The sequence below is a fragment of the Oreochromis aureus genome, linkage group 3 (genome assembly GCF_013358895.1).
Source record: "Oreochromis aureus strain Israel breed Guangdong linkage group 3, ZZ_aureus, whole genome shotgun sequence".
Taxonomy (NCBI): Eukaryota; Metazoa; Chordata; class Actinopteri; order Cichliformes; family Cichlidae; genus Oreochromis; species Oreochromis aureus.
In genome coordinates, this window is record NC_052944.1 from 9,760,298 (window position 1) to 9,778,402 (window position 18,105).

General features: G+C 40.4%; 2 protein-coding genes across 2 annotated transcripts; both read right to left on the minus strand.

Moving 5' to 3' along the window:
- Positions 1–115: 115 nt before the first annotated feature.
- On the minus strand, positions 116–5,913 carry LOC116315506 (high affinity immunoglobulin epsilon receptor subunit gamma-like). Its single transcript, XM_031733829.2, has 5 exons — positions 5,710–5,913; positions 2,388–2,479; positions 1,911–1,955; positions 1,088–1,111; positions 116–964 (listed from the first exon to the last, which is right to left on the minus strand). Exons 1-5 carry the CDS (start codon positions 5,774–5,776, stop codon positions 911–913), a joined length of 282 nt encoding a protein of 93 aa, XP_031589689.1. The 5' UTR covers positions 5,777–5,913; the 3' UTR covers positions 116–910.
- A 229-nt stretch (positions 5,914–6,142) lies between these two features.
- ndufs2 (NADH:ubiquinone oxidoreductase core subunit S2) lies at positions 6,143–17,980 on the minus strand. Its single transcript, XM_031733826.2, has 14 exons — positions 17,830–17,980; positions 13,435–13,538; positions 12,833–13,023; positions 12,558–12,678; positions 11,065–11,177; positions 9,494–9,568; positions 9,238–9,315; positions 9,027–9,112; positions 8,581–8,700; positions 7,596–7,725; positions 7,199–7,294; positions 6,942–7,025; positions 6,466–6,523; positions 6,143–6,373 (listed from the first exon to the last, which is right to left on the minus strand). The coding sequence occupies exons 1-14, from the start codon at positions 17,934–17,936 to the stop codon at positions 6,336–6,338; spliced, it is 1,401 nt and encodes a 466-aa protein (XP_031589686.2). The 5' UTR covers positions 17,937–17,980; the 3' UTR covers positions 6,143–6,335.
- Positions 17,981–18,105: the final 125 nt, after the last annotated feature.

Here is an 18,105-nt window from a genome sequence, read left to right on the forward strand (position 1 = left end):
ACACCAGCAGTTAAACTACTGCCAGTTACTAATCATTATTAGTATAGTAATGTTTTGTTTTATTAATTTGGGGTTTTACATCACAAGGTTGGAGGCTTCTTGGAGACACAACATATAATGTTAACATAAAACTTTTAATAGGTTTGGTGTGTATGTACATGTGACAGTTTTAAGGCGTCTACAGGCAGAAGTTTACTTACAAAATAACATTTATGATTTTTTTGATGGGACAGAGGTAAGGACCAAAGACAGCATCGCTGCCATCCTGTGGTATACAGGAAACACTGCTCATTAAAGAGAAGCACGTTTATGTTTTTCTGTACTCCTCAACAACGATTCAATATCTTAAACTGCGGCATTTTTTAAAACAGTGATGTCTTCTTCTGTTTTGTTTTTTTTTTTGTTGTTTTCTTGTTTTTTGAATAGCAGGACTTGGAGGCTAAAACTAAAACACACTATTTCTCATGTTCACACAATCGGGCAGCAAAAAAAAAGAAGAAAAAGAGGAAGTGAGATGGACAGTACAGCTTGTCTATATAAAAAAAGAGTATATATTTATATATATATATATATAAAAAAATATCAAGCAAAATCACTCTTTTTTGCAGTTACTGGGTATTATAATGTAAAATATCTCTGAAGCTTTACCGCTGTCAAACTGAGTTTGTGTTAATGTTAAACATACGAGCAATGAAAGTATGTCGTGCAACAAGGGAAAAGCATTTCTCGCAATCTCCCCTTTCTGGCCTCAACTTCCCTGTTTCTGACTCCTTCCAAACTTCCTCTAGAATCTCTAAAAGCAAAAGGGAAATAACCCGTGATGTACAAAATCTCATACATTCTTGAAGACCTAAGCTGAGTATGATGTGCAACATTTAATTACAAAGAGAGAAAGAAGTCATTCGTCATATCACTTCTTCATGCCGATTGTTTCATATGTGTCCGCTGCATGAGGAGTGAGACCCTGAGGGGGAGGATGAGGAGAATTTCAGTCCATAATTCATTAAATATAATTATAATAATAATCCAGCATTCAACTAACTGCTGGTTTTCTTCTCTTTGACATGTTGATAGCACAACAACTCACCGTATATATGCCCTCTTCAACAGTCTGACAAGGAAAGAGGAGAGAAAAACGTCAGATATAGTACAAATTGAAGAAATCGGACATTGTAATGATGGGGTTTTTTGGTTCTTAGTAACTAGTTAGAAATCTGAGGGAAAAAAATAGAAGCCAGTAAGCAACACATGAGTGGCTTAGGTGGTGCAGAGTTTGTGGCTAGCAATAGGAAATTAATAGACTTAAAGCAGCGCAACAGTTTTGCGTGAGAAAAAGGTCACCATCTATCTCTGTATCGTGTGCAAGTTAGATTTTAGACAGAAAGAAAAAAAAAAAACTGTCACTGAAGCTGCTGCTTGTGGATTAAATTTAGAACTGTGGATATTTACAAAACTCTGCTGGCTTCATGTAAATGTTAAATGTCCACATACCTAAAACCAGATTCTTTGGCTGTAAGTGACACCCTGTTCATTTTCTAAACCTTCCCAGAGCGACAGAATCCAGCGTCTACACAAGCTCCAAAGCAAGCTGAGTAGTAAGTCCTTCATAGAGATGTGGATTTAATGTGTCATAAACTAAGTAGATGTGGTTGTATGCGGCTATGGTGTGGCAGCTTCATCCTTCAGTTTTTGCTCTATTCAGACCTCAGGGTTTGTCCACTGAGGTTTGACCTGGCCAATGAGCTCATCTTTGTCTCTGGTGAAGTTCTGCATTCTGGTCGTTTACCGAAACTCCACTTTGTGCTACGGTGTGTTGTATGTGTCGCTGATGTCTGCAGTTTAGACAGTGTGTTGCTTCTTTGTGCCTGTGTCAGTAAGGTATGCACTTGTGTGTCTGCATCCATTCTCACCCCCTTTGGCTTTCCTTTCCCAGCAGCCTCTTTAGCATTGGAGATCTGTCGAAGGCAAAGTTAGGGAACATTAAAGAAAAACTACAGTAATTTTTTAGGTTAACTCTAAAGCTATGGTAAGCTACACGTGCATTTCCTGTTGTCACTTTAGAGTTAGCAACATTACACACGCTTTAGATATATCTTCTTTCGTTTGTCACAAATAAAGGAAGTGCAGCGCAGTAAGATAATAACCAAGTACTTGTGCTGCAAAAATAGTTTAAATCTAAAATCATCACTGTCAGCATGTAGAAGTACCACAGTCAAGAGAATATTTTTATAACCATCTTAAGAGTTTGTGTGCTTTACTTTGCCGATGATAACCTACTGTAGATACATTTCAACTTTCTTGGATACAACTTTTATGAAAACCGTATATTAGTGTGGATGCATGCTTCTACAAAGACATATACATATATATATATATCATATGCAAACCTTGACTTTGCAGTAGAGAGCTGTCAGGATGATGCCGTACAAAAACAGGATGCCATCCAGGATATAACAGATCTGGGGCTCAGCAAGAGCCGCTGAGAAAACACAAGGGAATGTCGTTAGCAGATTAGATTAGATCATCTAGTCATTTGAAATGATTATATATCAGTGATAACACAGTTTTGTTGGGTAATGGCGCTGCCACCACTTTAGACTGTGAAACAGCGATGGCAGCCATGACACGAGAAATCAGAAAGCTAGTTCTGTGCAACTGCAAAACGCTGTCTGTCGGTCAGTCTGCAACATGTAACATGTTTAAATATATTCATAAACACCATTAAAATAGCATAATACATAGGTAATCTTGCCTTTTTTAATGTTGTGTCTTATATGTGCTCTCAGTTGATAGACTACTCAAAGAAGTGTGATTAACAAACAGTATGGGAGGAAAACGTCAAATAACTGTTTGTTAATCACACTTCTGTGAGTAAACTGAATAAGAACTTACACTACAATATTCAACAGTCTCTTCTCGCTGCATGTTTACCACATAATCGACGCACTAAACAGTACTCAACAGATAGTTTTAACGCTATAATCATTTGAAAATCTCTTTCATCTTGTAAAAATTACAAGCAAAGTGTCTACAAATAACCAGAAGGACTGGGTCGTATATTTACATCACCAACATCTGACTGACTGACTATAGAAGATACAACAAACGGCCTTAATGTTGTGTTTTATCTGTGCTCTCAGTTGATAGACTACTCAAAGAAGTGTGATTAACAAACAGCATGGGAGGAAAACGTCAAATATGTTCAGGCCTGAAGTTTAAACTGAATAAGAACTTACGCTACAATATTCAACAGGCTCTTCTTGCTGCACGTTTACCACATAATGGAAGCACTGAACAGTACTCAACAGATAGTTTTAACTCTATGATCACTTGAAAACGTCTTTCATCTTGCAAAAATTACAAGCAAAGTGTCGACAAACAAACAGAAGGACTGGGTCATATCTTTACATCACAAACATCTGACTGACTATAGAAGATACAACAAACGGCCTTAAAAAGCATTGATCTTACATTACAGTACTTTGAAGGTTGTGTGTGATTTCAATATTGCACCATCGTGTCATATTCAGTCATTTATAATCCCTAAAAGTGTTGATAAATCTAAAACTGTTATGGTTATAAGAAATTCAAGAAAATGACCTTTTTTAAAATAGGTGTTTTTTTTGAATTGTAGATAATTATTACCCAAATAATTCAGTTTTTGTACTAGTCTTTTTTTAACAGCTTCTTTGTTTTTCAAGGAACTAAAACGTACATGATTACAAAGATCCCGTGTAACTTTAGATTGGGTAGATGAAAAGGGAAGTTTTGTCTTATGACTCCCAAAACAGCTATTGGCCAGTCAAAGCACGGAGGGTTGGATTTCCTCAAATTTGCTGAATTCAGATGGAAAAGATGAGGTCATAAGAAGAATTCGTCACGAAGTCTGAATGGTTTATAATTAACTTTTAATAGGCCTCATTTAAGTCACCGGACACTGAAAGTATCTTATGGAATTAAAAACTTTGATGTGTACACAGTTATTTGCAGTTGGATGAAAGAACCATGAGCGTGTCTTCATTGTGAATTTCCCCGGACAGCTAACGTCATTTTGGTCTGTTCCTTCCTTCACAAATTGTTTCACTCTTCTCATAAATTCAGTTCTCTAAAATCTCTGATCACATGACGGCTGTGCACACAGAGACTCACTTCCAAGCAGTGTGATGTAAAGTTAGACCACCACTCACTTTCTGCCACACGTGTAACAGCTTTTTGTACTTTTTTGGCTCACTGGACAAATATCCTGTAAAGACAGTGGACTAGACAAGCTTCCAGTGGCTCTCAGGTGTATCTTTGCATGTGATCTTAAAATGTTGTGGTTTATCTTTGCTTTTTCTTGGCATCTTTGGTTTTTCATAAGCAGTGTTGGGTTCTTAAGAAATGTAAGTCGCCTGACACAGCTATTGGTTTGATACTGATGTACTGACACTTTTTTCTTTCTTGACCTCTGGGGCACCAGCAGTGAGAATAGCAATTCAAAATAAAAATAAAAATGACTGAGACCCTTTTACTTTTCTTCTTTTTGCATTAGAACAACGAGGTACTCGTAGTTCTAATGCGTAGTTCTAATTCTGGGGGCATCAGCAGTGAGCATAGCAATTCAAAATAAAAAAGGGAAATCACTGAGACCCTTTTACTTTTTTTCTTTTTGCACTAGAACTGCGGGGTACTCAGGAAACATCAAGAGATTTTTTTTTCTTTAAGAATTTTATACGAGTTGTTGACTAGCTGTAGGCCGCTCAGATGGAACCAAGGTCGCATTATTTAGGGCGGAAATGTCTCTTACACAGTTAATCTGTTCAGTTTTCTGAGACAAAAAAAAATGCAAACCGCAAATGTTTAGGGATAAAAGTACAAAACTGTTCACTGCTACCTTCTCACTTATGTTCTTTAAATAAATAAAACATCTTTTTTCATTAAAAAAAAATAATCTCACAATCCACACTTATACACATAAAGACAAACATCAACATTTGACAACCATTAAAAAGTTAAAAAAAAAATATCCCAAAATGATCTCACAGCAACTTCACCAGACTCATTTCCGTCTGCAAAATTAATGGCTGACTTAGGGGCAGACAACCTGTACATGTTTCAGCTTAGCGTGTAAAAATTTGTTCATTTGTTCCCATTAACTGTTGGTTGTATTTGATTAAAAACTGAACAACAGTATGATTTTATTTCCCTTTTACTTAACAAAAAAAAAAAAAGATTTTTGCACATACACCGTCAGAGACAAGTTTTCCATATTTGGAGGGAGCCGAATTTGTTACATACGCAGAAGTGGCTGAACAAATGCAGAAGCTGCTACTGGCCATATAGACCAGCATCCACACCCCTTGCCACAAGCAACAGACTCAGCAGGGTCAGTTTCTCTTCTCACAGGAACTATAATGTGGTAAATACATCTGCTGCCTACACAGAGCGGAATAAGGCCAAATGTCAGAAAACCTCAGTGTTCTCTAACTTTCGGTAAACAGGATAGTGTAGTTAAAAAAAAGGCTGTTTAATTGAAGAGCAGTGTTGAATCTAATCTTAACCACATATTGAAAACACATCATGTTCATCTTGATTAACTTCACACCTGTGTTCAGCTGGTCGTACCCTAAGAACTGTTCAGTTTTCTCGGAACTGAAACCAAGCGCAAGATCTCTGGACATTAAATTTGGTGATATAAAAACAAGCGTTCCAGTATTTGTGTCAACTCACCAGCTCTCCCAAAACACATCCACAGAGGAATGGCCGCCAGCATTTGGTTCCTGCACCACCCAGCCATGATAACACAGGCTCGACACGGATAATCAGCTCCTTGAACAGCGAGCAAACACGACTGCTTGGTGCGTTTTTTTTTTCCGCTAAAGACTTCGACTACTGCATACCCAGCTTTACAGCTCAGAGGGGAAGTTGTGGTCTGAGCTCTAAGTCCATTTGTCTCAGATCTCATCAGACCACTCCCCCTGTTAACACCAACCCAGAGGAAAGACTTCACTCAGGCTTCGATGTCTGCTGTCATCTCTAATACTTTATTTGTTTTCAGGCGGCACAAGAGCGTGGCAGAAAAAAAAAAATAGGAGGGGTGTTTTAGACTTTACGAAGCCTTAAGATGTCACCTTATCGCAGTGGGGCAAAAAAATCAGAGGCGTTTACTGTTCAGACATAAAATATTTATTAGGTTGATTTGGGCATGTACATGAATGGTGATAAACGAAGCCGCCTATCAAAAAGCTCACTACAGTGAAAAGAGAACAGGAAGAGAGCCCGTCTGACAAGATAGTCGTGTGACAGAGAGAGAGAGAGAGTCCTCGCTGGGGAAGCGACACATTAAGAGTGTCGCTTTAACGGTCCACCTCTCCAAACACTATGTCCTGCGTACCTGCAAGAAGATAACACTCAATGTGAAGCAGCTCCGTTTGCACGCTCTCTTCTGCATGTCTGCAAGTATTTAAGTTACTGTGACATTCTCACCAATGATGGCCACCACATCTGCCAACATGTGTCCTTTGGCCATTTTATCCAGACCGGCCTAGAAAGAAGCAAACAAGAAGTAACATTTAGAGCAAGTGAAGCTTCCAGTATGCACGAGAGCACAAAAGTTGTCTTAATTCATGAGATTATAGCCTCGAGTTATCACAGTAACGACTCAATTAGTTTGTTTATGCAACTTTAAACACATTTTTAGCCTTGTAAACCCAAATTCTAATGACGATGTTCAACTGCATTAGCTCGTTTACCCATGAGCTAAGACGAACAGGAAGGAAGCCGAGGAGCGCTTTGGACAAAAAAAAGAAGAAAAAAAAAAAAACAACTGCTCCATAATGCTTAATAAAATATAGTTAATGAACTCAAAGTAGCCTAGAGGACAAGCCGTTAAATGAGCTGAATAATTGATGGTGGGAGTATTTAATATTTCACAGTGTCGTGTGAAATTTTTAAGTACGCACCAAGTGAGCGAATCCAGGGGCTTTGATCTTGCAGCGATAGGGTCTGCTGGAGCCGTCTGAAACCAAATATACACCAAACTCTCCCTGCAAGCCACACACACACACACACACGCACACACACACACTCCAATAAGCATATTACAGCACAACAAAGTCCCATCTAATTAAGACTCAAAAAGCCTTATTTAAACTAAGTCGTACACTTAAAGGCCTGCACAACTAGTCCTTACACTCTACACTACACTGAGTGCTCTCACCTTAGGTGCCTCTACAGCCGTGTATGTGGCCCCTGGGGGGACCTGGTAGCCCTCTGTGTACAGTTTAAAGTGGTGAATCAGAGACTCCATGGACATCTAGCAAAATAACACAAAGTTTGTGGGAAAAAAATGCATAAAAAGAAAATAGCATCAGTGTATACTGAGGGAATGATATCATTACAACAGTGAGAGGAAGTATAGGTGGTTTCCAGCCTTGAGCTCAGTCATATTTAATTGAATTTTACAATAAAATTGATCTAACTCTGAAAAAGGACGAGTGAACACAAATTAACAAGAAATTGAAATAACAGACGAGTGATAAAATACAGAGAAGAACGTAAATAGCCTGCAGGCTGCACAGTGAATGCAAAAGAGGAAAGCTCTCTACTCAACACACCTTCATCTCAGACCTCTTAGGTGGAGCCACTTTGGCATCATCCACCTTTATCTCGCCCTCTGGCATCTTGTTCAGCGCCTGGTGCATGATCCTCAGGGACTGCCTCATCTCCTCCACTCTGCACAGATACCTGAGCCGCACACATACACACACAAGTAGCAGTAAACCACAAGACTGATGTTGCTCTACGCCACTACACGATATACACCTCTAACACTCTGCAGAGAAGGTGGAGGGCAGACGCTAGCAGCTCAGTCTGGCATCATCACGCTCAGAGTGCATTACACAACTACAGTACTACAGTATAGTATAGTACAGGAAATCGACCTGAAGGAGAAAAAAATAGTTCCCAGGGCCATTTTGACTGATTAAAACAGAAGTGGATGTGTTCCACTTCATGCCAGTGAGACTGGTGAACCACAATGTGCTTTATACGCAGCCACATGTTTAGTCACTCCAAGAGGCTGATCAGAAAATAGGTCAAACTCTGTGGACAAACGAGGTCGCCAACTTCTGCTGTCTGTGAATGACGGCTCATTCTGATTATATAGGCTGCCTGCTGCATTCATGAAAACCAGGAGCATCAAGCTCTCACCGTGTGGGCACGTAAACCAGGATTCCTTTTAAACACAGTTGGCCAATAATGTCTCTCTGAAGTTTTCTGTTGCTAGGCTGAACGTCTGAGTTTTAAACTGGGTGACATATTTACTGCTAAATTTACATCATGTTGCTTTGATCAGAAACAGAGATACGCATCATGGTAGCTGCCGAGTGGTAAGACCTGGTTCTATATGCAGCCTTTTGTAAAAACGCAACAGATAAATTCACATAAATCACAAGTATCTCATTTCAAAAAGACTAAACTGCTCCATAAAAAGAGACAGTCGAAGCAAATTTATAATAAAGAGACCAAATATTCTTCTGGCGTGCTCATACCCGGGCTGCTATAGAGAAGACTCGGGCTGTTTGTTTGGAAGAGTCTTACCTGTCATAGCAGTCTCCATTGCTTCCAATCGGAACGTCAAATTCCACTTCATCGTACTTGTCATATGGCTGAGACTTCCTCAGGTCCCACTTGATTCCAGACCCTCGTAACATCACTCCACTGGTGGTGGGAAAAGCAGAGTGATGCATTTCAAGGTTTATAAAAATATATATTTCAAGCAGCTTCTAGAAGGAGAGTATTTAAATTAATTATACAAACTGATTTAATAAGTTTGTGGCAGATTGTACCATTATTAACACTGACAACACGTGTTGCCCCTGACACAGCGGTGTCACTTCCCTTTAGGAGGGTTTGTTTATTCATTTGGAATGCTGACATATTGGTATCTGTACTTATAACAGCTGACTAATGTGCAAGTGAAGCCAACAGTGTTATAAGTGTAACTTAGCTTCTAATATGTCAGTGAACTTTCATTTATGGGTTACCTGAAACCGTAGTTGAGGGCCTCCTCAGCAGAAACCACTCCGATGTCCACAGTGCGATTCTTCCAGATACGATTATTGGTCAGCATCTGCATGAAGGAAATCCAACATGAATGTCACTTAAAATTTACTGCATCCACAAGCTCCACACGCCCATCGTGCTTGAGCTCACTGAGAGCTTGTGGAGAATTGAGGAAAACATGGAGTCATTCACCTCTTCCACTTCATCAATTCGAATGGAGAAATTCTTACACCACTCATAGATATCATCCATCAGGCCAAGGGGCATATCCTGAAACATATTCAAATACAACAATATTATACTGATCTTTAGATTTCATCTCTCATCTATCTATATAATCTATATCTATCTATATCTCTATATATGTATCTCTAGATAGATTTTAAAAAGCATGTTTAGAGAAGTGTTGAACTTGTAGTTTTAAAAATGTAATGAATTCTTCTCCTACCTGATGTACCCCACCAGGCCTGACGTATGCAGCGTGCATCCTTGCTCCAGACACTCGCTCATAAAACTCAAACATCTGAGAGGAGACAAGAATTAAAGACTTAAAGAGAAAAGAAAAAGAAAAAACCCACACATTTCCATGTAAAGTAGTGTCACAGTTTCAGGATTAGTGGCAAAACTCAAACTGCTCTGCTGCAACACATACATACGCTGGATTAGACGGCCTATTTTAAAAGAAAACCTACAATCGTATGTTCCAGTCGATCACGGTGATAGGTTATCATTTCACTGATCAATGCTGTTACAATCAAACCAACTGAATGTCTTTAGAATTTTATTAAGCCTGAAAAAACTCGTTCTAGCAGTGGCAATGTGATAACCATCAGTTATTTAGAAAGTGAAAATTCAGTGAAACATCAATGTTTCTATCATCTTCTGTCTATGACTCAAAGAAGAAAATTATTAGAATATTTCACTTTGAATTTGAGTCAGTTACTTTTCATATAGTATAAATACTGTGTCGATCAGTCAAGTTCAGTACACATAAACGCAACGATGGGGATTGCTACTGACTTGACAACTGTCCAGAAAGCACCCTTTAACAGGAGGCTAAGCCACAGGAGGTCACTGCGGATGATGGTGGCTGTTCACAGGCGTTGTGTGTGCAACAGGGATTACTGCAGCGTTGAGAGGATTCTCAAAAAAAGTTAATTCAACAACTGAGGGGTTCTTGGGAGAGACAGGTGAGACTCTCAATGAGTAGACTGAGGCTGGTGCCACTGCAATCAAGTGTCTAGTCAACAGACACAGAATGCAAGATGTTTGAAGTTCAGTGTGAAGTTTCTAGACTTTGATTATTTGGGGTACCACTGCTTTATCAGCATATTAGTAATATTAGTACTTTATGCAACCGTGTAGCAGTAGATTTTGGAGGACTGCGTAGTCGACCTGTTGACGGGATTTTTAATGATGCCGTTTTTATTTCACTAACACCAAATCCTTTGATGACCACTTACTACTGTGTTTGCTTGACTTGGCAACTTGGCTGAACTCCTTAGTGAATCTATGGGGTATTGTCAAAAGGAAGATAAGTAACACCCTGACCTAAAAACACAGACAACCTGAATCTCACTATCAAAGCAACCTGGAATTAAGTAACATCCCAGTGGAGCCACAAACTCCTCATTTCATGCTACGCTGGATGCCGTAAACCAGGCATCTCTTCAGATCGTCACATTGTATCGCCAGCAGAAGATTCAGACTCAAACGGTTGACTCATCTTACAGTCTTGTCATTTTTGGGACACTTTCAGTGACTCAGTGAAAATGTGAAGTCAGACGTGGCCCACATGCTGACTCATACACAGGATATTGTTGAGTAAACACCTGAAGAGCTGGAGGTCACTGTGCCACTGACTGATGAGAACATAGCTACTGTTTATGAATCAAAGCTACAGCTATTTTGGGAGCAGGCTGGACTCAAAAAACTAGAACAATCCCCAGATTAGAACCACAGTACACCCGGGCTAATCTGAGAGTCTAACACTCAGAGCTGTGACTGTTGTTCCGTTACCTTCTCTCGCTCCTCGAACATCCAAAAGAAGGGAGTCATGGCGCCAATGTCGAGGGCATGTGTGGTGACGGCCATGATGTGGTTCAGGATGCGAGTCATCTCTCCATACAGCACTACAAACGACACAGAACAAAGCTCAACAAACTGGAAACAGGTTCCAGCTGCTCACTGGTGAAGTTTTACTTTACTTTGAGTTCAACATGTTTTGTTAGCATCCACCTAAAATAAAATAAAAAAAATCTACTTAAACATTTTAATGCTTCTTGAAATTAGATTGGTGATTACTTGATCAAACAATGAATTCATCAGATAAAAAAGCCCCAGGAACACTAACTGAACGCTAGAACGGATGGCCTGTTAGCTCCAGACAGCTCATATGTCAAGTTAACTCTTCACAAATAGAGCCTAAACATTGGAGACAGGTACACAACTCAACAGTCAACACTGTAGTTGATGCTTTTTGTTGCCAGACACGACTTTAAAGTGATCCTCTTTGAAACAAAACAACGACTCTGATCCTTGGTTCTCACTGTTTCCTGTTGAGGAAGAATCCAAGCAACCAACCAGATAGTTACAGTCTACATTAGAAAATGTAGTCTTTTCAGATCTTCAAGTTCATGTACGTTGTGCAATTGTGGCTGCCTGATCTCTACCAGAAACCTCATTTGTTCCGTACAATGCTAAAGGTGAGAGGCACGTGTCTGTGGCACAGAAATAGACACAGTAGGCAGCACCTCAAACTGGGCGTGACAACATCTCCGTGCAGCCTATGCTGTGAACTTTGTAATGGACCAACAGTAGCAGCGCTTATGTTTAGTTAGCGCTCCCTAGTGTGTCATTTTTAACTGCATCTTAAAGCAAAGGGTCAAAAACAAACATACCAGACAAAGAAAACTGCTGTGTTTGTTAAATGCTCATGAAATCAAGCTTTAAAGCTTTTTTTTTTTGCCAGGTTTTACATTTCCAGAGAAAACAATGCTGAGCAAGTACCATGAAACTGCACAACATTAAATTAGATTCATCTTACAGTAATAACAATAATGTAATGTAATGTATACTTTATTAATCCCCATAGGGAAATTACTTCTCTGCATTTAACCCATTCACTCAGTGAAGCAGTGGGCAGCCACCAATCCAGCGCCCGGGGAGCAGTGTGTAGGGATAGTACTTTGCTCAGGGGTACCTCAGGGTAGCCGTTTAGTGGATTCGAACCCCCAACCTTCCGATCATGGGGGCAACCACTTTACCCACTATTCCTGCCCCTAGCTATATTTATATTTATTTTATTTATAGCATCTTTTCTGACAGACTTAACAGTCAACTAAAGATTAAAAAAAAATGTAGGTATGAGTACATAAATGCAAACTACATTATAATAATTTATACAATGCAAATTTGGCATTAATAGTGGTTAAATAAGACTTCAGGAATATTTTTTTTTAAAGATTTTTTTTCTTCAGGAGTTTTCATATTTGACCACTTATGCTCAGTACCTCTGATCCACTGTGCACGGGGTGGGGCCTGGATGTTGAGCAGCTTCTCCACAGCCAGAGAGTAGGCTTGCTCATTACACATCATGGAAACATAGTCCAGGCGGTCAAAGTAGGGCAGAGCCTGCAGCAGAACGTGTTTTATTTAAATGAGGATGGTTACAAAAATGATACAAACTGCCACTACACTTACATGCATACAAAATAATTTAACAGGTACATAATGGCTGGAAGTTGGAGAGTACAAAGACCACTTAAGTCACCCCATTGTTCAGTACCTGCAGGTATGTCTTATACTCGATTAGCTTTTCAGTGCCACGATGAAGCAGGCCAATGTGTGGGTCACATTTCTTGACAGACTCCCCGCTGAGCTCCATCACCAGACGCAGCACACCGTGAGCTGCAGGATGCTGAGGGCCAAAGTTAATTGTCAGGTTGGACACGTCCTTCTCTGCGGGAGGATCTTTGTCTGAAAAACAAAGAACATAAAACAGCAAACTAAAGTTTGACCAGTCTGACAAACCAGCACATTTGTTTTCATCAAACAAACAACCATAATGCGGAACAAGCTGCCCAAAGTATGAGCACATCTTAAATCAAGTGCACTGTGGAAACAGAAACGCATAAGTCAGACACTGAATACCTGCCTCCCATCTTAATGAAGGCTGGCAGACAGAAAACACAGAGGACAAAAATGGAAATAAGTCAAAACTTTTACCGTTCTGTCTCTGCCAAAGTCTGATATGATACATTTAGACTTGGACTGCGTTCAACTCTCCCGCAGTCTTGGCAGCTCATTATATAGTTCCCTTTCAGTTACAATTAAAAGACAAAAAATAATATTTGAAACGAGTAGATGTTAGTGAACAGCAGTCTTTACCATTCCATGGGGGCGGTGTCCACTTCTCATTAACAGCAGTGGGGTACATGACTGCACCAGCGAACTGCTCCGTCCACTCCACATCTGGCTGCCATTGTTTCTGCCTGTGAAACACACACAGGTTGGTTTTAAACACGACGTAGGTATGAGGCTGGGTGGTGACCTTTATCAGTGCTAACATGATCCTGCAGTACAAGAAGGTGCTGCCTAAAGCTTTAATCTCATTCTGAGATGTTATTTGGAACTGAGCCTGCCAACCTGAGGATTGATCATCAGAGGTAGCTCATTAAGGAAACAGATGCACAGATGGAAAGTTTTCTTCATGAACAACTAAATATGTCAATGATTCAGTAGTTTTGACGGGCACCTTTTGCAGAACTTATGTCGAGTAATTGTTTTGTGCATCACTTTATCTTTCTATCATGTCATTGTGGAGGAATTTTGGCCAAGTTTTTTTTACAATGTGGTAGGGCTGGGCGATATGGCCTAAAATCAATATCACGATAAATTGAGCAGTTAACCTCGATAACGATAAATGGACGATAACCACCCCAAGTGCCAAAAAAACAAACGCTGAAACAAACGAATCACATGGTTGTGCTGCAGGTGGTGGAAGAGGTTGGTTGTGTTACCTTGACTTGACGCAACAGTCTTTTTGCAGAGTTTACATTTAACAATTTTTTGATCGATATCATCCTTGTTGAATCCAAAATGTTGCCAAATGATTGATGATGCATTTTTTTTGTTAACAAGCGTCTCCTCTTCCTCCTCCACCAGCTCTACCTCCGTCGCTGCTGCTTCAAGATTTAAATCGTCCTCCATTTGTTCACCCGTGTCTCGTCTTGTTACAGGTAGCAGTGTAACTCCTCAGTAAGGAAAATCGCTATTGGCTGTCCTAAAAGTCGCCAGAAGTCGCTAAATGACATCATCGCCTAATTTGCATAATTGGTCATGCTAATATAATTGTAACCTACGTTGTTGGAGAGAGAAATAACATTGTGTTAGAGACATAAAGTGAGTAAAAAACGTCCTAAATGCATTTAGAATTTATTTAGAACTACAAATTAAATTTATTTTAGCAATTATTGTTTTTTTTAAAGTCAGAATTCCAACCCTGCTCCTTTATCCGGTCTTGGACCGGCAAAAAAGACCCGAAATAGGCACTCTGGTGGAGTTACTTTGTGTGTGTGTGTGTGTGTTTATAAGTAGTTTTAAACCTCGTGATCCACAAAACAGCATAACAGTAAAGAAGAACTGACTGCGTTACAGTCAGTGCGGGGCAGCGGCTTCGCTCATGCGCGATTCATTTGCAGTTCGGACGCATAGGTGTGAACATCGTCTGCCCTGATAGCAGCTGGGGAGGACTATCCTCCGCCTGTGAGCGCTTTGGTACGGGCGAGGTGCCCACGGCAGCACCCGCTGCTTGTTGAGAGTAAAAGCGATGCCCACTTTCAGGTCAAAAAGTCGTCATAAATAAATCTCCAATAACACCAGAAAAAGTCGCCAGATTTGTCGCTAGTCGCTTTTTAGAAAAAAAGTCGCTAAGGGGTCTGAAAAACTCATAAATATAGCGACAAAGTCGCTAAGTTACAACACTGACAGGTAGTAGAGTCATGTGACTCCACCCTGTCAAGTCTGTAACGTAGCACAGCGTCTTAAAGGGACATGAACATCGCCAACCTGCACATGCCTTTTCTTTTTTTTTAAAATACCGAATTTACCGACATGGGCAAAATGACGTCGATGAGAGTCATAAATTTCGGTAACGATAAATTTTTGATATATCGCCCAGCCCTACAATGTGGCTTCAGATCATTGAGGTCTGCAAGCTCTCCTAAGATCTCCCGACAGCGTTTCAATCAGGTTGAGGTTTGGACTTTGAAACTTTGTAGATTTACTTCTGCGACTGGAACAGCTGTCCCTCATTTACTAATTTTAAGTATTCACTTATCCATCCACAGTCAGCGGATGCTGAGGCGAACAGTGTGCAGATGTCACCAACTTTCTGCAGTGTGAATCTCTACAGACCTCCATACTTCATGGGGCTTCAGATTAGCAAAAGACAGTGTGTAAAGACCTTCATGGAATGGGTTTTTATGGTCGAGCGGCTGCATTGCGTGGTATAAAGCGCACCGTCCCTGGAAACTAGAGCAGTGGAGACGTGTTCTCTGGAGTGACCAATCGCACTTCTGTCTGGCAATCTGATGGATGAGTCTGGGTTTGGTGGCTGACTGGAGAACGGTACTTGTGTGACTGCACTGTGCCAAGTGTACAGTTTGGTGGAAGGTGGATTATGGTGTGGAGTTGTTTTTCAGGAGTTGCGCTCGGCCCCTTAGTTCCAGTGAAAGAAACTCTTAATGTTTCAACATATCCCGACAGTTTGGACAATTTCCTGCTCCAAACTTTGTGGGAACAGTTTGGGGATGTCCCCTTCCTCTTCCAACATGACTGTGCACCAATGCACAAAGCAAGGTGCATAAAGACAAGGATGAGTGAGTTTAGTGTGGAAGAACTTGACTGGCCTGGATAGAATCCTGACCTCAACCCGATAGAAAATCTTTGGGATGAACTAGAGGAGAGACTGAAACCCAAGCCTTCTCGTTCAACATCAGTGCATGACCTCACAAATGCACTTATGAAAAAATGATCAAAAATTCCCATAAACACACTCCTAAACCTTGCGGAAAGCCTTCCCAGAAGAAAGGAACCTGTTACAGCTGAAATTCTGTGCAGACATAATAATAAATCCTATAGATGAATTTCATATGTGTGTGAAGGCAGATAAGTATGTATGGAAACACTCTTATCCCACGCAAAAACAAGCGCACACTCAAAACTACCATCAGGTTTATGAAATGTGTGCACCGGCCTATTTTGGTCTTGCCATTGTGTGTATGTTAGTAAATCAGAATCACTCTGAGCCAGCAGGCTTGTGCACTCTGCATACTGCCAAGGCCCCAATTCTACATAAGGAAATGCAGTGAGCTCCAGGTGAAGAGGAAAATGTGGTAATAACGCAAGAAAGAAGCCTTCACTTCTAATCTGGTAAGAAAGCAGGAAAAAGTCCAACTGAAGACACTGAAACAACTGTGTACGAAGAGGAAGCCAGAAAAGGTACAGCTTTCCAAAGACTTTCCATGAGAGCAACAACAGTTACCCTGAGACACTCACTGTGGCTCAAATGAAAAAAATCTGAGGATCAAACTTGACATGAAAAAAGGACTATACAAGGAAAGAAGGAAGCCAGGTGGGGGACGAGGAGCATGTGACAGTCTAAAACGAGAAATGCAATGAGAAAAAAACAAAAAACAAAAGGAAAACACAGCAAATCACTGATTTGTGCGTGAAGTTACATACTATTATTAAATGATACTTAAATCTTGTGGGGGGTTTTCAGAAGCAACTTTGCAAACTTTTTCTCTGGGAACCTTCCCAAATAAGCCGTTTTTTTCTAATTGTACTGTCATGAATTTAAACACTTAACATGCTAACTGAGGCCTGTACAGTCTAAGATGGAGCTCTTGGGATTTTCCAGTTCCTCTGAGCACTGCACAGCCTGACCGTGGATTGAATTCATTGGGACTTCCACCCCTGGAAAAACTGTGGCGTTGTATTAACACACACCTGAATGCTCTAAAACTAGCAAACAGCAGGTGGTGACATTTGCTGATCAGTTGATCAAATGCATTTGATTAGCACCATATGGCTGCTCTGTGCCCTCCTAACTCCTATACAAGTAGTAAGCATGTACATGTTTTTGACAGCACTGCATGAGTCCTGTAACATACAGCCACGGTAATAAAATAGCACGTATTAATACTGAATATTGCAAATATACAGAGGCATAAATATGTCAGTAACTAGCACTGCATAATGCTAGTAACAGGTTTATGTCCCCCTGAATTTGGTTCAGAGACTTTCTGAAGCCCTGAGCTGACTTAAACATAGCGTACTACACCTCCCAAATCATCCAAATGATCTATTTGTTTTCATCCTCGTGCCAAAACCTTTAATTTTCTGTGTATGCGTTAAAACCATTTTGACCTCACTGACCATGAAAAACCGATGTAGTAAACACTGACACACGCTGACAGCAGATCTCCAGTTAACCCGACAGTGGGAGATGCTAACCTATCCTATCCTATCCTCTAAACAAGCTGCTGAGGGCACTCGTTATAGCCAAGCACGTAGCCAATAAAGATGTTTTCCATTTAGTTTCATAGTAGTAAACTGCACAGGGCGAGCCCTGCGATGTTTTATAGAAGCAAAGCCGGATTATGTAGCGTTTTGCTAGCATGAGCCTCTCGGCATGCATATCTGTGAGGAGCTAAGCTAAGACCACCAGGAGGACAAAGATAACTGGTGGAGTCACGGTTTGTCTTTTTGCTATCATACCTGTTCTGCAGCAGCGCACAGCCAGGGCTCAGCAAATTATGGCCTAATAACAATTTTGTTGAAGGACGTCCGAGTTTGCTAAGCGACCTCAACATTGTGGCCGCCATCTTGGCTGTTAGACAACCTCCGGCCAGTGACGTAGAAGCGTTTCCTCTTCTGTAGTCGTAGTGGTGTCGTGTCTGCCACCTGTCGGTAAATGTAGCTCGTTCATTTCATTGTTTTCTATTTTTATGTCTACGAAGATTTAAAAATATAAAGAATTATTAATATTATATA